The following is a 24,471-nucleotide window of genomic DNA, read 5'->3' on the forward strand; positions in this document are numbered from 1 at the left end:
CCTTCGAATTGCTACTTCAGAAGCCTGGTACTTCCTATGAGAAGAGACTAAAGAGGACGCTCAAGTTGCTTGAGAGCTCCCGCCAGATCACAGGGACAAGGATTTCATGTTGCAGTTACTTTGGTGGGGGGAGAGGGGTTGTCCTTCCTTGTCACTTGGAATAAAAGCTGGTTGTACGTGAGAGTACGGCTCAGAGTTTGCCACAGCCCTGAGTCATATTGACTATTTTCACATGCAGGGAGAACTTACAGGTTTGGGGTGCTGGGAAAACTCCAGCTGAGGTCTTAGGGCCAGCTCTCACCACTTGTATATCCTGGATACAAACAGCTATCATCCACTTCAGTGGGAATTTCACATCAACTTGCAAATGCAAAGGCTGGGAACTACTGTTTCAATATACAAAGCAAGACAATTTTGTTTATTTTTATAGCTGGATTATTCCATTGCTGTAAACATAAGCACGCAAATTTGCTGGACCCATTCCACCCCACCTTTCAGTTCCCCATCCATACTGCATTCCTTCTAATAATTTGTTTTCCTACAGTTTCTTTCACACCTACCGTCTGCCTTACGAACAGATCACAACTTGTATGTAACACAGGTGGCAGCAGGAAAAAGCCCATAACTCAAGCTTAATCAGGCAGGATATGAATAGCCACAGATTTAAAAAAAAAAAAAAAAAAAAAGGGGGGGGGGACAATATGTATCCAATACAAGGGAAAAAAAGAAAAAAGAAAACTTGTGATGTAAAAAGCTAATTTTGCTCTTTCAAGAACTTTTTAACAACTCTTTACCCAAGATGTAAGAAGCTTCTTACAACGATGAAAATGCACTTTAATGATTTACAGAAAAGATCTGCTTTTTCCAAGGATTACAGGGAGTGCACAAGCAGTTGGTTGCAGCTGGGAACAGTTTCCATACAGTGTTGCCAAGCTCACATACCTAAGAAGGAATCTTTAAGGTGTGAAAATAGGGGCACAAACATTTGCGCTTTATGCAAAAAGTTAAGACATTAGATGCCTTCAAAGGAAGGGCCTGGTACTAACTTGATAGGCCTTTCAGTGACATATACTGCAAATTATTCAGCAAGATCTTTAAATTCCATCATAGCTCCCCTTTGCCCTCTTGCAGTCTGGCAGAACTGCCAAGTCTCCAGCAAGCTTCCTGTTTCTGATGTATTTTTTGAGAACGTCTTTAGCTATTTGCCCTTTAGTTCCATGTGAAGCCTCACCATTTCCTCTGTGCACGCTGCTGGGGTCGTTCCTGCTATTGTAACCCTCGCACAAGGTGTCAACAGCGGTAGCAGAGGAGGGGTTCACTCTGCCCATCCGGTGGGCAAAGTTTTTTTGCTGTTGTTGTTTCAAGAGTTTTCTAACATAAATATTTTAAAATCGCAGAACAGCAGCTTGCACCCCTTTTACAGAATCTAGCCGTTCACTTCAGGGTCTTCCAAAGAAATTATTTAACTGTTTGATAAAGAGACTAAAAAAGAACAGGCCTCTGCACCCTTTCAAAGGCAAAACTGTGAAGGCTGAGCGCTGGCTTGTGGAGCCTTGCCAAAGGAAGACTGAGGGATGCAAGGGGGGATCTGATCTCTTGCTATAAATACCCCAGGGAGAAAGAGCAGTTATTTATGCTGACAGACAATGCTGGCATAAGAACAACCGAATATGAACTAGCTGTGAATACATTTCGGCTGAATACTGAAAGAACATTTTCATCCGCTGGAGGACAGATCCTGGTGCAGCCTTCCAAAAGGAGTAAGAAAGAGCAGCTCAATGCGCGCACACACACAAATGTAACCGAGTTTAAGGACTAAGAGAGATTTATTATTTTCTGTCAGAACAGGAGACTGGACTCTGGCTCAGAAGACTCACGTTATAGTTATGCCCTTGCCGACTATGTCGCATTGTACGTGATTCTGATAAAGATTCATACATTTTGTGCTACGCCTATGCACAGAGCACATGCATGATGGTCTGCAGCGATGATGGACGTTCAGCCACACCGGACGAGGAATTTCACCCAGCCTACACCTCAGAGAAAAGGCATCAGCACGACATACCAGAGTTTATCAGTCTCAGAAATAATCCCCGCAAAGCATGCATATAATTCAACCTTTAATGGGTGGCTGACACACAGATTTAGTATTCCGAGAACTACTGCAGTTCGGGGTTGGATTTCTCGCCCCCCTCACACTCCTCTGGAAGTTCTTCCAGTGTCGTCACAGTCATACTGTTACAAATATCATCTCCAAGGTGACATCACATATTCATCCTTCTTATACTGACCTAGACAAGGCAGGCAAAAGGCACTTCTATGCAACTCTACTTGCAAATAAACTATGAAAATCACATACTTTACCTAAAAGTGGACAGCTAAAGCAGACGAACCTGTGTATAGTCAACGCCTTGAAAGAAACCTTTTAAAAAAACCCAAAAAACCAGAACCCTGCTTCAGCACTTAACCTATTTTTACTTCACCAAACAGCCCTCCCTCACTAACTGGTTTTGAATGTAGGAGGCCTGTCTCTCAGAACAGAGTGCCCTGTAACGCTCTGTGGTGAGATTTCACATTCATAATTTTATTATAATCTGAATAGAGGTGATATCTGAAGAGCAGAGAAAATGACTATACAAAGAATTTATGGAACATTCATTTACATACTGGAGACATTTTGTTGCTTCTTTACAGTTCAAAGAAAAAGGCAAAAATTTTCACTAATAGGTAAATCCAAGAAGGAAACATTAAAATTTTAATGATACTGTTGGATACATGGGAACCATTTAATTAAAAACATGGCTTTTAGCATTTTTGTAGTTTAACACTGTAAGATTATAGTAGTACATTTAACAAGCAGGTTAATAGGAGCTAGGCTAAATATATGTGTCAACTTGCTGGCATTATGTATGAGACTGCATATACACATCTACCAAAAACCGTGGAAAGAAAGTGCTGTATTAACTATTTAGTCATGTATTTGCCATGAACATAAGTTCCATGAATGCCTTTCTACATACACTACACAACGGTACTTACTGAACTATTTTGCTTTGTGCATTTTTTCAATTCATTAAAAAGCAAAAGCATGTGGTAATATACCATCCAGAGGAATGCATAATAGAAAAGTTCCCTTAGAAACAGGGCAACCTTTTCTTTCCCACTTAGCAAGGAGAGCTAAACTCCCAGGAAACACCAGCAGGAGTGTTAGCCTTGAATTCCTTGTGATCCTGAATTCAGCAGGCCTGGACAACACACAGGGAATACAAAATAAGGCCCCAAATGGAAATGACAATAAAAGGAAAAAATGACACTAGTTTCAGCCCAAAGGCCAACACTTGGTGTTTAACAACACACACTCAAGTATCACCTACACAAGTGGAAAAGATATAACCAAAAATTCCTCCTCATTTGAATCCTCATAACATGTCAGTTTTATCACACATGATTTTTCTTGTAGGAAATCTGACTTGACTCTAGTTGAGATGTCAGCAGAAGAAATTCACTGGGCTCCAACCGGCCAACTAGATCAGGCAACTGGGTTTCTGGTGCATCAAAAAACTATTTAAAAAATAAGTTAAGTCCTACTAAGGAAACCCATTTCTCACATTTCAAAAGAATCAGAGTTGCTAAAAGTAAGAACCGCATTCTCTTTTGGATGGTACATAAACACTGTTTAAATAATATACCTCTGTGTAAGAAGACTACAAGTATTTGGTACAAATCAGAGGCACTTGCCTTTGTTGCTTCAACGGTAGCTACGATGCTTTGGATTGCTTAACCCTTCTATGTACATCCAATGCCTATTTTTACCACTATGCCATTTCCTCATCCACAGACATTATACTTCAAATCTTTCTTCTCTCTCTCTCTTTCTCCCCCTCCCCTTCCCCTTAAAAAGTAAAAAGTTATTTACACGAAATTCATCATTATACAAATCATGTGGTAACATTTTTGGCCATGGTCACTGAATAAGGTTTCCATGGTTCTAACACTTTAGGAAAAGAAAGAAAAGAGCTATTAATAAAAACCAGATCATCATCTATACAGGACAAATACAGTTTAGATGGGTGGAACTTTTTTATTGTATAGCCCAATCAGAGTTTTCCATCCTTTTTAACCATTATTTAGGAGAAGAGATTGAAAGGAGTCTTCAAGACTCCAAATCTAACAATTACTAGTTAATCCAGTGCCTCACGCATCTAGCATGCAGCATTCAGCATGTCATCTTATTGCTCAGATTATTACTGTAATTACTGAAATTAATGTAACACCCACACATCAAAGAAATCGAGGCAATGAAACTTCTCAGCACTGTCCCACTGCAGTTGTTTTATTACCTTCTATTTTGATATGGGGTCTAGGGCTGCTCTTTCTGGAGCAAATGGGAATTATAACAGTAGACCTCAGATGGGTGTCCTTCTTCATAAAGGTTTCCACTGTAACCTACCATATACGTTTTCTGTAATATATAATCGCTGTAAAGCTAACAGTTATGCATTTAAAATACAGACATGCTTATAAAGAGAGAGCGATTTGTACAGGTGTGACAACTGTACAAATCATGACACAAATGCTCTCAAGAAATGGGATAGAGTAACGAAATAAATTCCATTCCCTTTTGGATTTCCTGACTCAAGAAATTATTAAAACACAACTATAAAACATGAAAACAGTCCCTACAGATGAAAAAAAGCCAAAAATCCCCAAAACTCCAATAAAAAGGGGGCCAAAAAGAACCCACTTATGTATGTCGTTATTAGATAGGGGAACAAATGTTACAGCCAAAGCATTATTGCAAACAGACAGTAGATGGGAAGTAGGTCATCACTGTAAGACAAAAGTCAAAATATGAAACACTATTCTCTACAGCAAGGCACATGCAATGCGCTTTTACTTACGCAAAATAGTGCTAAAAAGGCAAAGCTCGACAGTGGCCTAGTAAAAGAATATCCATATGATATACCAAGATCTGAGATCTACTATAAATAATCTGGCATAGGCAAAAATATATAAATTATAAAATTTTCCTCTTTGCTTTTCCCTCATTTTTATCCTGCAATTATTAAAATACAGTATCTTCCCTGCTTAGTTCTTTGTATAAAAAATAATAATACAAAAAGAATTATGGAATACATTTCCATGCAACCATTTTTGGTCTGTCACCTCTCCCCTATTTAAAATTATTCAAGCTAAAACTGCCCAGCCTTCTTTACACCAAATACAGAGAAATCTCCCTGAATATTCCACGTTGCTGTTCCTTTCTTAACAGCAATCAACTTGCACAAACCTTCTCTTCACATACATCTTCCCTTTCTCCATTCAATTCCCACCACTAATCACATAAAGACAAAGAGAAGAGCAAATAGTCCTCCTCAGACCACCTTTCTCTTAAGAGCATATGCTTGCAAGGCCTATAGCTACCATTGATGCAATTATGGCAAGTGTCTTTGTGGTGGTTCTAAGAAACATTTTCTGCACAAAAGAGTAGCACAGCCTAGTGAGTGGGTGAATATTTCTGTTCCAATAAATGTCGAGCAACAGCATGTGAAAATATATTAGAAACCCCTCAGGGGAGAAGTTTTTCATTTATGCTGCATTCAGGTATGGGCTACATGTGTTTAGGTGGCACCCAACTTCTTTTGCTTTGTCCTTTGATATAAAAAGAAAGAGATAATGCTTCGATCGGTCAGAGGCATCTTCAAAGAAAAGACTGTACTCTTCTGAACTTAATGCAGACACACTGTCCTCTGCTTTCCTTCTTGGGAATGACAAGCTTCAGACTTTGCTGCTGAATAGTCTTTCTGCCTCTCACGCTGCTTTCCTTCAAGTCAGTGAAGAGCTCTGAGTCGAGGCTGGAAAGGCATCAGATCTTCTTCTGAGATCCAATCATGACCTTTGATACAAAGTTCACAATGGCACTGGCAGGTTGCTCGGGATCGTGCTCTGCAAATAGGTGGCACACGTTGTCTGTGGCACTGCCTTGCTTCCTGGCAACAAACCCAAATACTCTGCAAAGGCAAAATCACAGCATATTAGAGAACTGCGACACACACATTGCCTCCTTTCATAAACCAGAAAGGATACTGAGGCAACCAGAAGCACAAAGGTCAAAGGGGTTCAAATTGTGCTTTGGCTCTTGCGGAGGAGAAGGTCCTGCATGGCTACCAAACACAGTAGTCCAAAAACGACAGCCAGCTCAGGAACACCCTGAAAGGCTGAGGATGGCCACAATCTGGGCAAGGATAATACTGTCCTGTTTCTTCAGTTCTTTCTACAAGCATCCTGTACTGCTCACTGTCAGAGACATACTTACCGACCTGGGGAGATATTTAATCTGATTCAGTACTGCTCTTATCTGTCTTGCAGATGTGTGTGTGTGTGTGTGCGCGTGCGGGAAGGGAGGTGGGGGATGAATGGCTGGAGTGCTCAAAAAGAGATTTTGAAGGCAACACATCTCAGTGGATGAAGTACTTGAGATCTCTTTCTGTTCCTTTTCAGAGATCAGCATAACCCTGACCAAACGGAGAGCACCTCTCTCCATTCAGGCTTTTTCTTTCAGTAAGAGGGGAACAATGATGTTGGTCTTCGAGAGAAAACACTTGGAATCCACTGGTAATTATAAATTATGCCAGACACCACTAGCATCACTAGGGATTTTCTCCTATGGGTGCCAAATGTGGGATTTATTTTAAAAGCTATTAGTCCAAGTGAGAAGAGTAAACCTATCCAAAGCTTCTGTTAGCACTGTTTGACAAGTAGAGCACAAAACTGAGCGGCAAATGGTTCTGTTTTCATTTCTGAAACTTTAGGTAAATCACAGACCTGCAATCCAAATAAACCACACTAACTCTGGTTCCAAATAGCCCACCATCACATAATTAGGCCCTGACTTGCAGAGGTGCAGATGAAGTAAATCAAGTGTAATGACAGTGGCCAAAGAGACTTTTACTTCTGAATAGCTACTTTCTCTTCTACGTCTCTGACAAAGATGACAGCTCATAATTTAGAAGACTAACAAGCTCATCACTGTAATGATACTCTTAAAACATTCAGTTAAAATGACTGGGACAGGTGTCTACTTACTTTGCAGAAAGGCCATCTTTCATCCATCTTGTTGTCCACAAGAAAGCAGATAAAAAAAAAGCAATGGAGAAATAAAAAGGACACATATGTTAGTTTTCTGAGCTCAACAATATGAAGAACATATTAGAAATAGTGTTTATCTTCCTTACTTTCTGTCCTGTGGATCCAAAGCACAGAAAATAACAGTGTTGACAGGATAATGTCGCCGAAAAAAGAGCCTGGATAGGAAAAAATAATAAAAGTTTCAGGCATACTTAAGATGCTTAAAATTTTAACACTAAATGGAAGAAAAATAAAGACAACAGATTTCTAAATTTAATAATGACAATATATTCTTTTTGCTATCTCTGAGTGACACTTCAAAAACTATAAGATTTGCCCCAACCAAATAAATCAGTATTTAAAATAGGAACATCAGGTTTTGGATGCAAGCTAAGGAACAGAACTAGAAGCATCAAATGCATCTTTCTAAACACTGGCCACTCAGCTACAATGCCAGCGGGAAATGAAACTTCTTGGAACTTGTGAGAAATGGAGTTATATTAAGTTTCTGAATGTAAACACTCCTGGAAATTGTGATTGAAAGTCTGTCCTTGACCTGTTACAAATGCTTGCAGGTTCCCTGGAATTAGCAAGTCTGGCTTTTACCTAGTCATCCCTCCTTTATAATGCCCAGTTTTCAAATCTAAGGAGTTTGCAGTAGCCTTAATAGCCTTAATAGCATTCACCATCATAATAGTTTACAGGCATTGGACTATCCATAGCAGTAATTCAAATACTTGGAGGTACACAGTGGCTGCTTAGGCCAACTCTGCTCAGTGATGTTGATAATGGCTATAGTGAAGATGAATTATTTCAGTGAATAGGCTGAATACCAAATGTTGGCAAAGCCAGTGAAACTTCTTTCTCTTTTTCTAAGAAATAACAACAATGAAAAAAATGCCATGGCAAAGTGACTTTCCAGAAACTGCCACATGGAAGAAATGTTCATAGCTTAAAATATTCATCCTCCAGCACTGCAGATGGTCCGCACCCTGGAAGAGGGAGCAGCCATTATCATTCTTTGGACAATCCTGTTAGTTATCACCTGAGACAGAGACTGCAAAATAAAACTAGGAAAAACAACTCAACAGCAAGTGACATTTGCCTGGGACAAGGCCCAGTATTCTCTTCCCATCCCTCCTTTGCTTACTTTCTTTGATTATCTGTCAGTGTGATTCCTTGCGCAGACACCTTGAAATGGACCACGGTTGAGATGGGCGAAGGATCTTGCATCAGCGTCAGGCTCAAGGCTTTCTGCACTGCCTGGTAGCCTGTGAGGGACTCCATCTCCACCGAATTCAGATACCAGACATTACACGCTGTAAGAGAGAGGGGAAAGACCTTGAGGTCATTACCCAAACAAAATCAAACAGGAATCTTCCGAACAAAACCAAACAAAAAATGAATTTTCCGCCTGCGTAAAGTGACAAGGAAGGCTGACAACAAACTACCAAATTTTCTGTTTATTTGTGCTTCATCTTGTCCCACTGTTGCTTCATAGCTTAAGATGATAATTTCAGAGGGTATAGGCCTTTTACTGTCCCTTTGGTTTAATGCCTTTCATTTAAGCCAATGACCATATGTTACCTTTGACCCATAGATGCTCCTAAAATTTAAATAAATACCAGATAGTAGCAGAGAGAGAGGCCACTTATAGCTGCTACTACAGCAAATGCAATCCTGATGGGGAAGAATGGGGATACTTTGCCTGTAAGTTCAATTACAGAAGCTAAGAAGAAAATACACATTTTTGCAGCACCAGCTCACAGATGTTCACACTTTCAAATGGTGTTTAAACTACCTTTAAAGGAAACTATTCACTTTTTTGGCAAGACAACATTTTCTCCCCACAAAGAAGCTGCAAAGTTCACTTCTCATTATTTCCATAGTGCTTTGAACATTGAGTAATTTTAGAGCAAACAAAACTTCCACAAAGAGGAAAATTAATTACTTCTATATTTTTATGTCTATCCTTTACCTCAGCATGTTTTAAATTTAAGAGCCCTATTCCACTCCCAATGTGATATTCACAAAGCCAGTAGGTTGGGAAAGAAACCACTCTGATTTGTGTTCATATTTGGGACCAGATCTAGATGAAAATCCAAGTTATCGTCTCTGAATTTCAACGCCTAGAGATATTAGAAACTTCTGATATGTCTCTTTACAGAGCAGTTCATTGGTTTCTAAGGCTCCTAAGCAGTTAACCTAATTCCTGGTCTGCAGCAAGCACTGGGACACTACTCAGGAGATTATTTAATAGGAATATTCACATGCTTAAATACTTTGGGCCTGTGATATAAAGTCAAATTTACAAGCAGATTAAGAACATTTCTGAAACTGAAAAGCCTTCTTAGTCTTACTCTACAACACAAGCAAGCATTATTAAACACATCCATGGCTAAATACAGCTACCAACAGACTTGGTGTTTTGGTAAAAACATTTGTGTAGGTGTCCAGGACAGAATTTATAACTCTGGCAGCTGATGTGTGCAAATTAGCTTGCTAATATTTGACTTGTTAACAGTTTAGCATGGCTCACCAACCTTATTATGAAAGCAAAGATTAAATTAAATCTAATAGCATCTCCTTTGATATGGCTATTCTGTAATTTGGGGAAAGCCTTCTCCTACTATTATCTACATAAAATACACAGCTAGACTATGCCACTTGCAAAACAACCAAGCAGCCAGACAGCTGTAGACTGCACGAGCCTAAGTTTGATTCCAGTACGACTGTCAGGCAAATTCTACGCTTGCTTCCAGCCAATAACTCCAAGCTCTGGAGGCTGTCAGTGAGAAAAGGATTTGAATTGTAAGTGAAAAAAATTCCCACACGTTTGTGCATTGGTGTTCCAGTCTCAATAACCTTTGCTTGAATTAATTATCATGTGATTCATATAGAGAGGGATTTAAGAAGCCAAACTCACTGAACGTCTTTCTGTCATGTCGGTCCAAGATTGTAAATAACATTCTAAAGTATAAACTTTCTTCTTTTCACATCATTACTGTATTCACTTGATACAGATCTAAAGCTCTTCATTATCCTGTGAATTTTTCCCACCACAGGAAGCTTGCCTTGTTTCACAGACACATTCCTAACCACTTCTGAGGCTCTTATGAAGGGATTCCCTTCCCTTTGTGCCAGGCATTGCTCTGTTGTCAACAGATTGTGTTTAGGTTTTGTTTCTAAACAAAATAGCTAACCCCTTATTCTAGATTGTCCTCCAATGCGGCAGTTCAAACACAGTCACTAAACACAGTACATGATTCTACCTTCTATTGAATGAAAAAGAATTGATTCTTAGAAGTGCTGGAAGGCACAAAAATATGTCAGGTTAAAAAAGAGATTGCAGGAAAGTGAAGGTTATGGGAAAGGCTGAAAAATTTCTCTTTTAAGAACATGCATATTCTAATCTAGGCAGCTGACATGGAGAATTGAATGGCAGTGATCCCACAGAAACTCTGTTCAAGGCAAGAACAAAAGGAAGAAGTCTATGAAACAGCAACTTTCCTGTAACATAACCATCCCCATCTTCCACAGCTGCTGTCTTGTAAGTCACATCGGTACTAGCAATGACAGCTACACAACGTGGCCATCTTCAGTATCCCATGCTAATTTTAGCTTGGGAACGTAGCTTTGTTTGGAGTGGTTAGTCCCTTGACTGTAGTAGCATATTACAGCGGAAACAGATACAAAGCACTGGGATTTATTTGGGGCACCAATTTTTGCTGCCAAACAAGGCTAGTAAAACAAGGTCTGTTTGAGGGAAAAGCGACTTATGTGTACAGTTCCTAGTCTTCAGTTGTCACTCTCTGGGAAGCAAAAGATTTGTCAGTTAGTGTCTGTATTTAGATAAGGACTGGAAATGCTCATTAGGTTTTTCAGACAGCTATAGAAATGCTTATTCTAGGCCTGCACATCTTCATTTTTTCACTTGTCGAGTGGTGGAAGGTTGGGATAATGTAAGGTTGTGTGGCAGGGAAAAAGGGCATCTGCTTTGACTAAATTGCGGTTCCTCACACAAGCTCCAAGGCTTGGTAAAGAAACAGTCTACATGTTCAGGATCTGAGCGTCCATGTTGAACGCCACACTTGGAAAGTCTGCATGACTGGAGAGAGATGTTTGAAATATGCAAAATCAGTGGGAAATGATGTGTCAGGGCAAAATGCTCTGAAAATGTTTCCTAGCTAACTTCTCTATTCAGGTTCCAAAACCTTGTTTAAAAACAAAAGCAAAAAAAGCTTTACTGTTACTAAATTCCCCAAACAATCCTTGATTTGACAGCCCCCATATGGAGTGATCTGACTGCTGCCCCAACTGAAGTCAAAGAGTTATTTTTCTTTGACGAGCCTTGCCTGAAGAAGGAGAAACCAGCATTTCTCAAAAGACAACACATGCCTGTTCTGCTGAGTTTGTTTACAGAACTTTTCCTCTCTATTTCCTCCTCCTTGGCTTTTGCCCTATTGGCTGCAACAACCACCACCGGCACTGGCGGACTGAAATGCCCACACGTGCTCACTTCTAGCACAGCCTCACCAAGGCTAGCCATTGCCTCAGCCACACATTCCTGCTCGATTACAGCATTTGAAGTGGTACTGCAAATTTTAAAGTCAAAACATATTGCTGCACAAGCAAGGAACAACTCTCCCTCACTTCAGAGCTGCTCCGATTGGCAAACCACCCCCAAGAAGTGCCCTACGAGGGATCAGGGTAACAAGGCAGCACTTGGGTAAAGGCATGCTTGGCCACAAAGCTTTTGCTTAGAGCTTCAGTGCTAGGTTAAGCTCAAAGGACAGTGGCAAATGTAGCATACTCTGCCCTACTAGGGCTAATCGAGTGGACAGACAGATCCTAAGGTGGAACTCAGAGCAGCCTGAAGGCCAGGGTTCATGGGAGGACAGGGACAAGGTCCCCTGGATGTGCTGGCTGTACAGGGGAATAACACAGTGGCTGCATCCATACTAAGGGCAGCCTTAAGGCTACCAAAGGGTACTGTGTCCGATAGTGGTCAGTGATGCCACCAGACTTTTACAGACAAGTTATTCACTAGCCATCTATAGGCCAACTGCATGCAAACAAAGTTGGTGAGAAGCAGAACACACACCTACACAGTTGCTGCAAATACCACTCAGAGTGGTACAGATGGTGTCAGTATGTAGCATTGCACTGTTTGGAAGTAACTTTGTCAGGGCTCTTCTGTCACACCAATAAGCTCAAGGCAAGACAACTTAATTTGCCAGAATGGGATGTGGGTGCTGCAGTACGCTTGAGGATCCCTAAAACAGCATCCGATGGAAAAGACATGGAAAACTTCACTTCCTAACAACATGCGGCACCAAATGAAACACAGGGCAATGGTTTTCAATGTTTTTTCCAATTTGTGGGCTAGTAAGCATGTTCCTGTGGCAATGTTGACTGCTACGCTGAGAATTTAACCCTACTCAACACTTTCCCCAGTCGCCTTTTGCAGACCTCTTAGGCATAGTCCATGAAGTTCTGCAGACCACTTAGGCATAGTCCATGAAGTTCTGCAGACTACAGGTTGAAAACACCTTCTGTAAGTTTGTCAGTTACAAAAGTAATGTCACTGTGTACAAACTGGTGTGCTGGACACAGCCTCTGGGTACCTCATATTCCCCCAGGAGGCAGCACTGGAAAGCAAACACTGGATTGCTGAGCTTGCAAAAAACAGAAGGAACTTGGTACCTATCTTCACAGTGCTCTTTACACTTCTACACAGCACTCTAAATTTAAACTGCTCCCTTTAATCATTTTTCAGCCCGATCTGAGCCTCATGTTTTCCCAGCCTGTAAAATACATAACTTTGTGACAGTCAAATGCAAGGGAAGTTTACCAACCTGCACCCTGTTTGAGAAGCTCTGCTGCTGAGTTTGCAGCAGTCTGTGGAGAAGTTTCTGCTATCTCCTCCAAGGGATCTGCAAATAGAAAACACCATCCACATTTTGATTGTACTTGAATAGACAAATCAATGCCTGTGGTCAAGTTTAAGTCTAGCTCTTGTAATTGTGATCTCATGTACCGGACAACTCTTGGCCAGACACATTAAACAATCTTGTATCTGCAGCAGTAAGCACTCATGCCATATGGTTTTTGTGCTGCATCTCTTTTTTCCCCCAGTGCTACAGGAGGGATGCTTAACTCTTTACCTCCAGACAGTGAAAGATAAAACTATGTACTGCTGAAGGGACACGTGATACTATGTTAAAACAATATCAACTATATTCCCTCATCCATTCTTTAAGCCTTTTAACTAGTACAAATTTAATTATCTAATTTAATTTGTATAATTTACACTAATTTAAGCACAAAGACCAAGATTTTGTAATGAAATCAATTAATTTATTTTGATTCAGAAACTGACAACTTAATTCTTCTTTCTTCATGCATACGTAAAACACAGAAACTTCTGAAGTATACAGACAGCAGTGGAACATTTGCTTCCAAATCTGCGGAAATTAGCGAGAAAACTGCACGTCTGTGTGTTATCTCTGTTATATAAAAGTTAGTAAAAAAATATCTCATTAGGGCTGTATTTGATACGACATAGGCTCTCTTTGAATACATTCGAATGAGCAAGGGTGAGGCAATAATACTAAGTGCAACACTATGCACACTTGAAGTTGTCCACATGCTTTAAATGCTGTGACCTGTGTCTAGAATCATTAACCACCAGAACATCTTTTTAAAACGCTTGACCTTATCAAGATTCCAGAATAAATCCATTCATTTCAGCGCAATATGTTTGTCCAGGAAAAGGCGAATGTTTCAGTCCTGCACCTCTGCCAGAACAGAAGGAACTTTCCATTTTAGGTGAGGAGGAGAAGGGGAAAAAACCCACCCACCACACTGGTTTGCCATATAAAGAGATCTCTGGTCACATCTATGATAGCACGTTTTTGTGCTAAAATGGTTTCATTAATAGATTTGCATAATTCAAGTGCTATGTTTGAACACTGACACATGGCCTTTAAGAAAAGTTTAAAGAGTTCAGTGGAAAACCACAAGAATGTTTAACATTTCAATAATACATCTGGTGTTAACTTCATGTGGGAGAATAAACAGGCAACTGAATTATGGGGCAAGAGCTGCATAACTGCATTCTGCTGTTGTCCTAGAGTGGTTTATGAAGTCGTCAAAACCAAAATTAGAATTACAGTCCCATGATGCAACACAGGCTCTTCGACCATTTACTGAAACAATATTTGGACCTCTGTAAGCTGCTGCTTGTTTCCTGTCAGCCTCACACTCAGGACACCTGCTTTTCTTTATCCATCTTGCTTTCCCTAAGGCCTTTTGCCACCCAGACCTGAAGAGTGGTTAAATCTAACCATACATGGGCATAATTTCATGTCTGAGAAATGATTTCTTTTTTTCCTAAATGCTGGATTACTGCGCTAATTTCCATGACTCATATATGTTTATGATTGGAACATCACAGTACTAGTCTGCTCACAACTGCAGCTTGGATAAGAGCCTGCAGCAACACTGAAGAGCCACTTTAAAAATGCAGCACCCTTCCTTGTGCACTCTCGTTCAGATCTTGACTTCTGACACGTTCACCTGCCTTCAGACACCGGCATTTTGGAGCAGAGCCTTGGCTGGGACATACCTCTGTCTGGGATGAGCAGCTTGCAGGGCAGCGCCAGGGGAGTAATGGAGTGCTGATACACCAGAGCCGTCAAACTCCCTGCAGTCAGAAGAGCAACAAGACATGCAGGATTAACTTGGTGGGCAAAAGCAATGCTCGAGAGTTATACTTGCTTTCAAGTGTTTTATAAGCAGTTCCCCCCCATCCCCCTGGTCCTCCCCATAAGCCACTGTAACAACTATCTTTTTCAGTTAACTTTAATGGATTCATGTTCCCCAGCACCATCCCAGTTGGCTGTACTTTGACTAACCACAACCATATACTCCCCTTCCCTTCCCAACACACTGCTTGAATCCCAAAGTAAATGGCTTTGCTTCAAATGTAGAAAGTGCAAAGATGACAAAAACACTAGTGCATGCATGTTAGTAAATTCCATTTGATACTCTTAATGTGTGCTACATTAAATGTAGTAGTACCTTGTGAAGAAGGTAAGAGCACAAGGGGTTGATGCTACGTGTAGGCAGTGAAAGAGCTAGCAGTTCTGTTTCTTTGTCATCTTCTCTCCACTGTCTAGCTGTTAGTCTACATGTACCTCTGTTTTGTGCTTTTAAAAACATAAAAGTTGGCCTAGAGAAAACCTCCTCCACTCAATATGATGCTGACATACATAACTGTCTCTGTTAAGTTATTCTTCTTTTAACCACTGCTGTAAAATCTGATTATTCAAAGCCAATTTTCTAATCTGCACCCAGTTTCAATTAAAAAAATTAAATGTTAGTCGTCATCATCATCATGGTAGACCATACTTTGAGGAGATGAACGGACAATATTCATCTGTCTATTTGTACAAAAAGTTATCCTTCAGTTCCATTTGCTTGCAAATATTGAACGCTCTATTCATGATAAGTTCTTGAGAAAAATCACAGTTCAGACAATCAATCTCATTTTTACAGCCCATCAAAAATTGCTTTGAAATGGAAAGATGACTCAGTTCTGCAAGGGTCTTGCTGACATTTATATTATTAGTGCTTCAGTGTCACAAATGCCTGATACTGCCTTCCTACCAAGTGAAGCAGTTTGAGGCTGTACACATTTAAAAACTAGGAGATGCTCAGACTAAATGAGTAGTACAGCTACATATGCACCATAAACAGATACTTCAAGATAAAGGTAGGACTGGGCTAAAACCTCCAATTTGAAATACCTCTCATGTCAAACACTGACAAAATTCAATCCACCTTACTTCAAACATAATTTGCCATTCTATACCTTCTTTTTATGGTAGAAGACCTTTCACAGGCGATGTGCTTCTGTTGCATTACATTATGTAACCTGATGCAGTATAACACACTTTTTACTATATGAAAAAACCCATTCTACTCCAGAGTCATTTTAGCTTGCTGCTATACAGTCTAAATATAGTAAAAAGACAAAATCAGCAGAAGATCCTGAATAAATAAGGCTACCTACAGTCATCTAGCTGAGCTCTGTGCCATTGCAGCTGTGCATTGCAGCTTGAAGCTTGCTCCCGTGCATCCATGCTAGAGTGCACTGCAGAGATACTTTAGGTAAATGTGAAGAAGGCTGCTATTACAACAACCTCAAAATGGTCTCCTACAGAAATCTTCAAGACTTAAGCAAAATATTCTCTCATTTCCATTCCATTCAAGTCTATAAAACAGCTCTGGCAAATGCAAAATATTTCCATTTTCTGCATCTCTGCGATGCACAGTACTTACCAAAATATGGTTCATTTGGGCATCCTTTCAAGCGCACCCCCTTGTGAGTGCATTCAATCAGAAAATGCCTTACAAGTTCATTTGACAAATCTCCAACTGTTGCAAAACAGAAAAAGAAAGCACATAAAGAGAATCAATGAACAGACAAGTCTCACAAATTAGAAGGTCTTTATGAGGCAGCTTTCCACATTATCACCAAATGTTTTATACACAGCAGGCAAAGAATGCATTAGAGTTGTTCTGCTGCAAGGTTACAAGCTGGAGTGAAAAGACTATTCTGTAAAAAAAGCAAACAAACAAATAGCCCACTTTAGATAACCAGAGGCAAAGATTCCATCAACAGAAGTAACTGACATCTAGACATATAGAGGTGTCCAAAATGTCCAAGAATGGTCCCAACTATAGATAGGAACAAAAATTTGAAAACCAAAGGGCTAGAAATTCTGGTGTACTTGCCAGTTAGAAGAACCTGTATCCAGTGTGACAACAAGGGGCCAAAATTATGACAAATTACTCAGATTTCTAATGACAGGACCAAAAATTGCTCACAGAAATTTTCCAGATCAGAAGAATAAAAGATCTAGTTGCACTAATGTAACGCTGCCAAGTCTGTTGGTGAATCTGTAATTTTTAAAATGTTTGCAGTCTTCTTATAAGCCTTTGCTCCTGGAAACAAGTGATTACATAAGACTCAGGTTTCTGTAGCTTGCTAGACCTTTTAAGAAAGTTTATATCCCTCAAGGCTCTAGGACAAATCTTTAAACTGTAAGCTGGGAGATAACACAATGAGGAGATTCAAAGTCCGTGAGGCATATAAAAATTCCCTCGAGATCTAGCATTTTTATAAATACACACACACGTGCAAATAATTAAGACAAAATCATTATTTCTCCAAAGGCTTGTTCGCAGTATTTCACACCTGACTACAGACTGGAGCGCTCTCCAAGAAATGAAAGTTAACTCATAGCAATAGGGCAACGCTGCCTGAACATTCAAACCTCAACTAAAGACCTGTAAACACTCTCTTTGACTCTGATTTTTGTCAGCCACAGCCCAGAGGACACGTGACATCAAGGGCCAGTACAGATGAACACATTAGCCTGGACAGCAGGAAGTTCTGTGTAAAGGAAATATTGCAAAGCTCACCTTTTCAAACAGCTTACTGTTTGCCCTTATCCTCTCACAACATTAAAAATAAATGAATATAAGGATATGTGAGAAGGAGAAACCTTGAACAAGAAACTGTGCATGAGATGAAACAAACTTGTGCTCTCCAGGATGAAACAGCGGGAATTAAAGAAGTTAGTATCACAGAGCAAGAAGTGGAGGAATGTTACAGTCCTGAATAACGTTTTCTCTTGCTGTCACCAGTGGTAGCAGCGCAACCAACCAATTGGCTCTTAAAGGCTGATAAAGTTTGGATTTCCATGTCTTCCTGGACTTCACTGGTTCCAATGAGAAAAAAAGATTAATAAGTGCACCTGCAGCCATTCTCCATTTGTCTCCTTATTGATGCTATCACCAGTGCACCTCTATTGCCTGCTTCAAATAAGACATTACACTGGTTCTGCTGATGTTTCTGGACAATAAAAAGAAGGATTAAATGGCATTTTTTTAATTAAAAGTTGTCTTAATATTCCAGGGTAAGTGTACAGAATTTGAAAGTGTTATTGTAATTGAGGCAGACTACTAACCTTGCCCCAGAGGGAGCTGAGTGATCTTTGAAAAAAAGAACAATGGACAAAATTGCATTTCTACAAACAGCACTACGATGCTTTCCTGTCATCTCAGTTCCTTACCTCACCAGGCAACACGTACCAGTGGAACCTTTGTCAAAGGAAAATAGTAGCAGTGAAAACCACCCCACTGCCCTTGTAGTAGCTACCAATGGAGCCACGAACCCTACCGATGCTGCGTTCTGAGTTTCCATACACCGATTAATGCTTTCCATATGCTCTTTTCATTTTTCCTTTCACAGCTAACAAACACAAGTTATACATGGAGGCAATGGAGCTGGGAGAGTAAGTCTATTCCATCTTTCTCATTAAACAGCTATCATTTTCCCTCAGGGATTTATTTCTGATGTAAAACTGTCTCAAAACAAAACCCTGGGGTCAAAAACATTCAACCTTCCAGCCAAGTGAAAACTTTACATGCTGGTATTTGGATCAAACACAGACTTGCTAGTGACAGCCCATTACTGAGATGACACTGGTTTTCTATTAGGTTGATAAGGCACAATATATGAAGAGCCATAACGTGTATACATTTACAACCCGTTGTGAAACTATCAAATACCACAAGCTTCTTATCTGGTCACATTCAACAAGATACATCTGCAAGAAACCAATGGAGCCCTTGACTCAAACTGTATTTACTTGAAGAGGAGTCCCCCAGACTACTACACAGTGATAAAGACTTCCCATCGCGCGTGCCTGGTTAAAGGGTAAGTAGAAGGCGTACAGTACCTTTCTTGTTTAACTGCAGCACAGAAGGAGGTGGCGTAGCAACTTTCATTGCTAGCCCGTAGGCTCCCCGGAAAGAATGACTGTCTCGAACAATGAATGACCCAGGCTCCTTGTCCTTGAGAACAGCAATGGCTGTAAAGGATGCAGGGACAAAGACAGAAAAACATTTCCAGAGCCACATACGCAAAGAAAAGTACAGTTCCAAGTCTACAATTAACAGGATAGTACGGAAAAGCAGAACATCCTCTCTGTCTCCATTGCTGTAGAACAGACATACATCCCCCCAAGCATATTTGGGGGATTGGAAGGGAAACATCTTGTGTGAACCTCACATATGGCAAGTAAAGCCTCATGGTACCACCCACTAGTGATTTTTAACTGAGAAGAATGTGCAGGTCCCACCAGGATTCCTGCAACCAGCGCTTTCAGCAGCAAACACTGGGCCTCTGCTGGTAAGCTGCTGCTATACAGAAAATTAATCAAAATTTATCAGATTAATATTGCTCACTAGTCTGCCAGCTGATCATAAGTTGATTTTTTTACACAACAGCTTTAGTCTGTGCCTTGGGTCAGGTAGCAAATGGTACCCAAGGAAATTAATAGCGAGAACTCTTGGGTAAAGCCTTTCATTTTTGTCCCATGGCTTTTCACGTATCCAGAGTGCTGTGCAAACATTGGTTAATAATTCACGTTGTAGTGCTGAACTAGGTAAATATCAGCAGTAGTAGAAGATAGGAAAAATAAAACCCGAAGACTTTAGGTCTGAGAATTTTGGGGCATATGCATATATAAACTTCCAGGCAGCCAGAGGCAGTTTCAGGCTGACAGTGCTAATGTAGGCTCCCAAATGAAATTAAGTTCAAGTTCACAGCAGAGTATTACCCCTCCCTTAAAAGAAGCAACAACAACAACCTGACCTCAAAAGCACTTCTAAGGCTTATAATTGGCCAACATAGTAAAAGATAAAGAGCTTAAATGTTTTTTGTCCTTGTCTTTCTTTCTGATAAGAGTGATGAGATCAAAGCAAATTCAACAAAACGATGGCAGACTGGCAAACACTGCACCTCACTGGAACACACACACATGCACACACACGTACGTCCAGGCAAAGGAAAGGTGTCCCTCTTCCCAGTCCCTCTGGCCCTGCCTTTTTTTTTTTTTTTTTTTTTTTTAAGTGAAGAGGGAAAATTGATTCCTGCTGATATTTCATCTGTCAGTTCGAAGCATGACAGGGAGCAGAGCTACAATTCCCAGCCGGGCTGGACAACATCATTTGCTTTTCCTGCACAGTCTCAACAGCGGGAGCACAGCGGTTCTCAGACACCACCGACTTCCTGCCCCGCAAAGCACTTGCGCCCTCCCGTTCACTTGAAAGCGAGGGAAGGGATGTAAGCGGTATTTGCCCTCTGAGCACCCAAACACTGAAATACCTTTACCTCTGTATACTGTGGTCGCTGCTTGCAGACTGATCCGGAGTCCCCTCCACCCAGGAGTAACATTTACAGGGAAACTGCCCCTTGCTTTGCAGGAGTCTGCTACGGACTCTGCAATCTGGCAGTCAAAATCTTAACCTCTCTTCAAAAAAGGACAAACAGGCCATCTAATGAAGTGTCAATTCATCTTAACCCATCATATAACTTTAGTACATTTCATTATCTTTTTTTTTCCCTTAAACATTCTGAAAGTACCTGTGGTTGTTTCCAGAATTTCTAGTGATCAGCAAGCCTTCAAAGAAACCCCGGCAAAAGCCCAAACCTGACCCTAGAGTCCTTAGTTGTCTGTATACACAGAACAAGGACATTGCACATTTTGGGCATAAAGCCACATTTTACAAGGCCTGAGGAATGGTTACATCATAAACATATATACAGATATGCACCTGTGATTTTTTTTCCCCCATGAAAAACAAATAACAACAGAAAATGAGGAAAACACAGACACAATTGTCTGGTGTCCTGTTTGAGCGAGCAGAGCAACTGTACGTACAGTCTGCTCTATTCTTCCATAACATGGTGAAGGGAAGAAAACAACTGTTTGTACAGTAACCTATCACATACAGAGAGGAGGAGGAGGAATATATAAAATCCTGCAATTCAGCAGAACTTGCATAATATGTCTAAATCTGCAAGGCAGCAGGAATCATTTGTCACATAAGCAGTAGTGAAGGGGAAAAAACAAAAAACAAAAAAAATACCACGTACTCCCTCTCCTCAGCAACAGCATTTAAAGCATTTTTTAAAGAGGGATTTTACTTGGTCGGGTGAAAAAGGCATACTGAAAGGTTGGGGAGACTATTTTTCTTTCAAGCAGCACCATGCTAGGTTTAATCTTCCTTTATGATCTATTCCCCTCTTTGGACTTGCATCAAGTCAGGAAACTTCCTTTGCACATTTAAACCCTCAGTGCTCACTCTGGGTCAGGGAGTAGGCAAGGCGAAGAGGATTGGAGTGAAAGGACCAGTAAAACACCATGCAAAGATGAACAAATAATCTGTTTTCTATGACCTTCTATTCCCCTGTGCTCGTATTTACCACTACACTATAAGAGGCATCCTCACAGTTTGGGGAACTATGCACCAGACAGACACAGCAATTCATCATTTGCCAATAGCTGAAGGCTATTTTGGTTCTAGTTCAAGCTTGACAGGGTGAATTCCCTTCAAAACGCAGAACTACACTTCATGATGTTTCCTTTTCAACAACCACATTTTAAAAGTCCCTGTTTGAAATTTTGTCGTAACCCGTTAAACACAATCCAGTATACTTGACTCTTACAATACAGACGCAAGGACTGTCAGACCAATTGTATTTGCAAAGCACCCAGCATGGTTTATTTATCCGTTAGTGCAGGGACAAAGAGTAAGTGCGTATGTACACATTTCCACATACGTAATAAAAGCTTTCTCCATCTCACTTGATAACACATCTATATGTAGATGTATTATATCTGTTTAGCACATCATATAGATGTTATTCTGTGGGAGTATTATTTTGTGATCTTTAGAAATAACATAGCTCACTTGCACCTGACAATGAAACACAGGCTACAGAACAACTAGTAGATACATATGCTTTTATGCCAAGTTCTGGCTAATGAAATACTCTGGTATTTAACACCTCTCAACTTATCTATGCAGGAAAATACACGTGGCTGAGCTCATGCCAGAGCAGTACATTTTGTACCCAAAAGGTTTCTAAGACCAGCCCACTGTTTGGCATTACTTCATGCATACCTGCCTTTCCAAAACCTGGAGGCCAAAACAGTTCTGCCAGGCAAGCTGCTGAAGACTCAGCATAACACAGGACTGCACTGATAGAGCATTTTCTGCTTGCCTAATCTCCTTTTTCTTTCAGCATACATTAAAATGACTTTCACTGCTGTGAGGAGGGAACAGACAAACCAGCTTTTCAGTAAATCAAACTTTCAGCAGCTACCACAGGCAGATTTAAATTATTTTGTGGTTAGTTCAGCGAGGCTAATAATTTGTCTGATTAACAAGACTTATTTTTAGGACTACTCAACTGCCTTGCATCCTCAAATTCAGTCTTTGGCCAAAGTAAGTTAGTAAGGTTAGCTCTTGTTCTTATAGGGCTAAGACCAGGTTAGGTTTTGCATTTACTTTAGATGTCAGGTGGGCAACAAGTTTTTAAGGAGGATTCACCATCCAGCCTTTCTGTTAGTGAATATCCCAGAATATACATCAATTGGTATACCTTGTTCTCTTGAAATATCTGGCTTATACCAAAACTTGGACGTGTCCTGGACAAATTTTACAGTCACATGTTTATCAGCTGTGTTTTCTGTGAAATAAAAGGGGGGGGGGGAAGAAATCAAGAAATATTCTAAATACACAGGATATTTTTTTCTTTTCTTTCCCACTTCCAAGCATGTTAATCACTTTAAAAACTCACAGTTAAAAGTACAGTCTAGAGAAGTTCTGAACTGTCTTAGAACCAACAAATGTAATACGTATATTGCCTAAGACTCTGCAAGCCCTCTTAAAGTTTCATTCTGCTCCAGCTATAAAATATAAAAAAAACCCTCTTACCTTTATAAAACTATATTAACTACAAAGCTTTTCAATGGGACTCAATGAATACATACTGAATGACCCCAGCTACATTTTCAACTGTTCTTGACATGAGTCTAGCAAAGATTTAGGAAGAAGCCAGCCTTTATTAAGAGAAGTTGGACTGCACACTGCTTGCTTGTGGCTTGGCAGCTGAGGAGGATGGTTGCCCTTGGCCGACATCTAGTGAAGCGCAGAAAAATCTCTGCAGTTTTGTCCTTAGAACGGATACATCTAAAGCCAGTGACCTGGCGCCTCTTACTGCAAACATTCAAGTCCTCCCTGCCATTTTCATTCCATTTCTTTTTTTTTTTTTTTTTTTCTTTTCCTCCCCATTTTTAAAATCCCCCAAAATGCTTTTCATAATCTCAGACAAACTCTAATATATTACGCATTTCTCTGATGTAAAACCTACCCGGCAATGGGGAAGTGCTTAAAACTTTTGAGAAATCTGGGAGGACGTTTGGGAAGGGGATGCTGATTGTGCTTCCACTGTGGGGGCTAGAGAAGCCACTTGAAGAAGGTGAGATGGAGGCAAAGGAACGGTCTCCTTCAGAGGACCTCTTTTTCTCTGGAAGAGGTGGCTGAGAGTGCAGGTTCCCTCCATGGTGCTGTTGAACCATGCTGTTCTCACCGTTGTGTCCGGAGGCCACCGTAAGAAAGTTGTGCGGCAAAAAGCCATTGTCTTCTGCACTTGCCGCTGATGAGCTCATGGTTTTAGGAGAGAGGCTAGTGTTGGCCATGAAAGTAGCATGCTTCTCCTCTCGGGGGGAGCTGCTGCCCATGTTGCCCCCACTGTAGGTGAGGTAGGCCCGGGCGCTGCTGTTGACAGCAGGTTCTTGCTGCTGCTCCGCTGGTGAATTCTCCCGGCTGCTCAAGGTGACTACTTGCAGTCCTGGGGTTTGGAAATGAGACAAGAGAGAACCATCTTGCATAGGATTTGAAAATTCGGAGGGCACAAGGTAACTTCCTCCTGGCCTGCTGTTTCCCATTGGAAGTCGGAGCGCCGGGGAAGATTTAGGGCTGCTTTCAAGCCAAGGCCGATCTGTTGCAGAAGAGCTGTCAAAAGACCCAAAAATCAAACACAAAAATAAAACAACAGCCAAATCGTTTCCTTAAAATGTCAGCATATAACCCATACTGCAGTCATCACTGAAGGCAGTAAATCACCTTTCTCAAGCCAGTACCTGAGGGTGGCATTTGACAACATGCTCGATTTGGGTGATGTAGCTGACTGAAGAAATTCCTGCCCCACCATGACGACCCACTCCTGCAATGTAGCTCATCCCTTTCTGCCTCATCCGCCCCTCCACCCAACCAGGCTCACACCACTGGTTCTGGGTTTGCACTGTAAACCACACCATCACATTGATCACAGTTAAAAACACTCTTCCTTCCTCCCTTTTTGGAGGGTTATTTTAATATGAATCAATTCAGTGATCCTGCTCACAGCACTGC

The 24,471-nt window shown here is 40.7% G+C and overlaps 1 protein-coding gene across 20 annotated transcripts in view; it reads right to left on the reverse strand.

Annotated features, from left to right (window-relative positions):
• Positions 1-2,563: 2,563 nt before the first annotated feature.
• TNS3 (tensin 3) overlaps positions 2,564-24,471 on the reverse strand; it is a 319,894-nt gene continuing 297,986 nt past the window's right edge. For all 20 annotated transcript variants that reach the window (XM_064506663.1, XM_064506662.1, XM_064506659.1 and 17 more), the window contains 10 exons: positions 23,429-24,072; positions 22,658-22,744; positions 18,945-19,076; positions 16,477-16,572; positions 14,759-14,836; positions 12,987-13,064; positions 8,279-8,447; positions 7,236-7,304; positions 7,087-7,113; positions 2,564-6,011 (listed from right to left, as the gene is read on the reverse strand). In XM_064506663.1, the coding sequence (XP_064362733.1) occupies positions 5,867-6,011; positions 7,087-7,113; positions 7,236-7,304; positions 8,279-8,447; positions 12,987-13,064; positions 14,759-14,836; positions 16,477-16,572; positions 18,945-19,076; positions 22,658-22,744; positions 23,429-24,072 (1,525 nt within the window). In that variant the 3' untranslated portion in view covers positions 2,564-5,866. The remainder of the gene's footprint in view (positions 6,012-7,086; positions 7,114-7,235; positions 7,305-8,278; positions 8,448-12,986; positions 13,065-14,758; positions 14,837-16,476; positions 16,573-18,944; positions 19,077-22,657; positions 22,745-23,428; positions 24,073-24,471) is intronic.

This window comes from Dromaius novaehollandiae, chromosome 2 (assembly GCF_036370855.1).
Source record: "Dromaius novaehollandiae isolate bDroNov1 chromosome 2, bDroNov1.hap1, whole genome shotgun sequence".
Lineage (NCBI taxonomy): Eukaryota > Metazoa > Chordata > Aves > Casuariiformes > Dromaiidae > Dromaius > Dromaius novaehollandiae.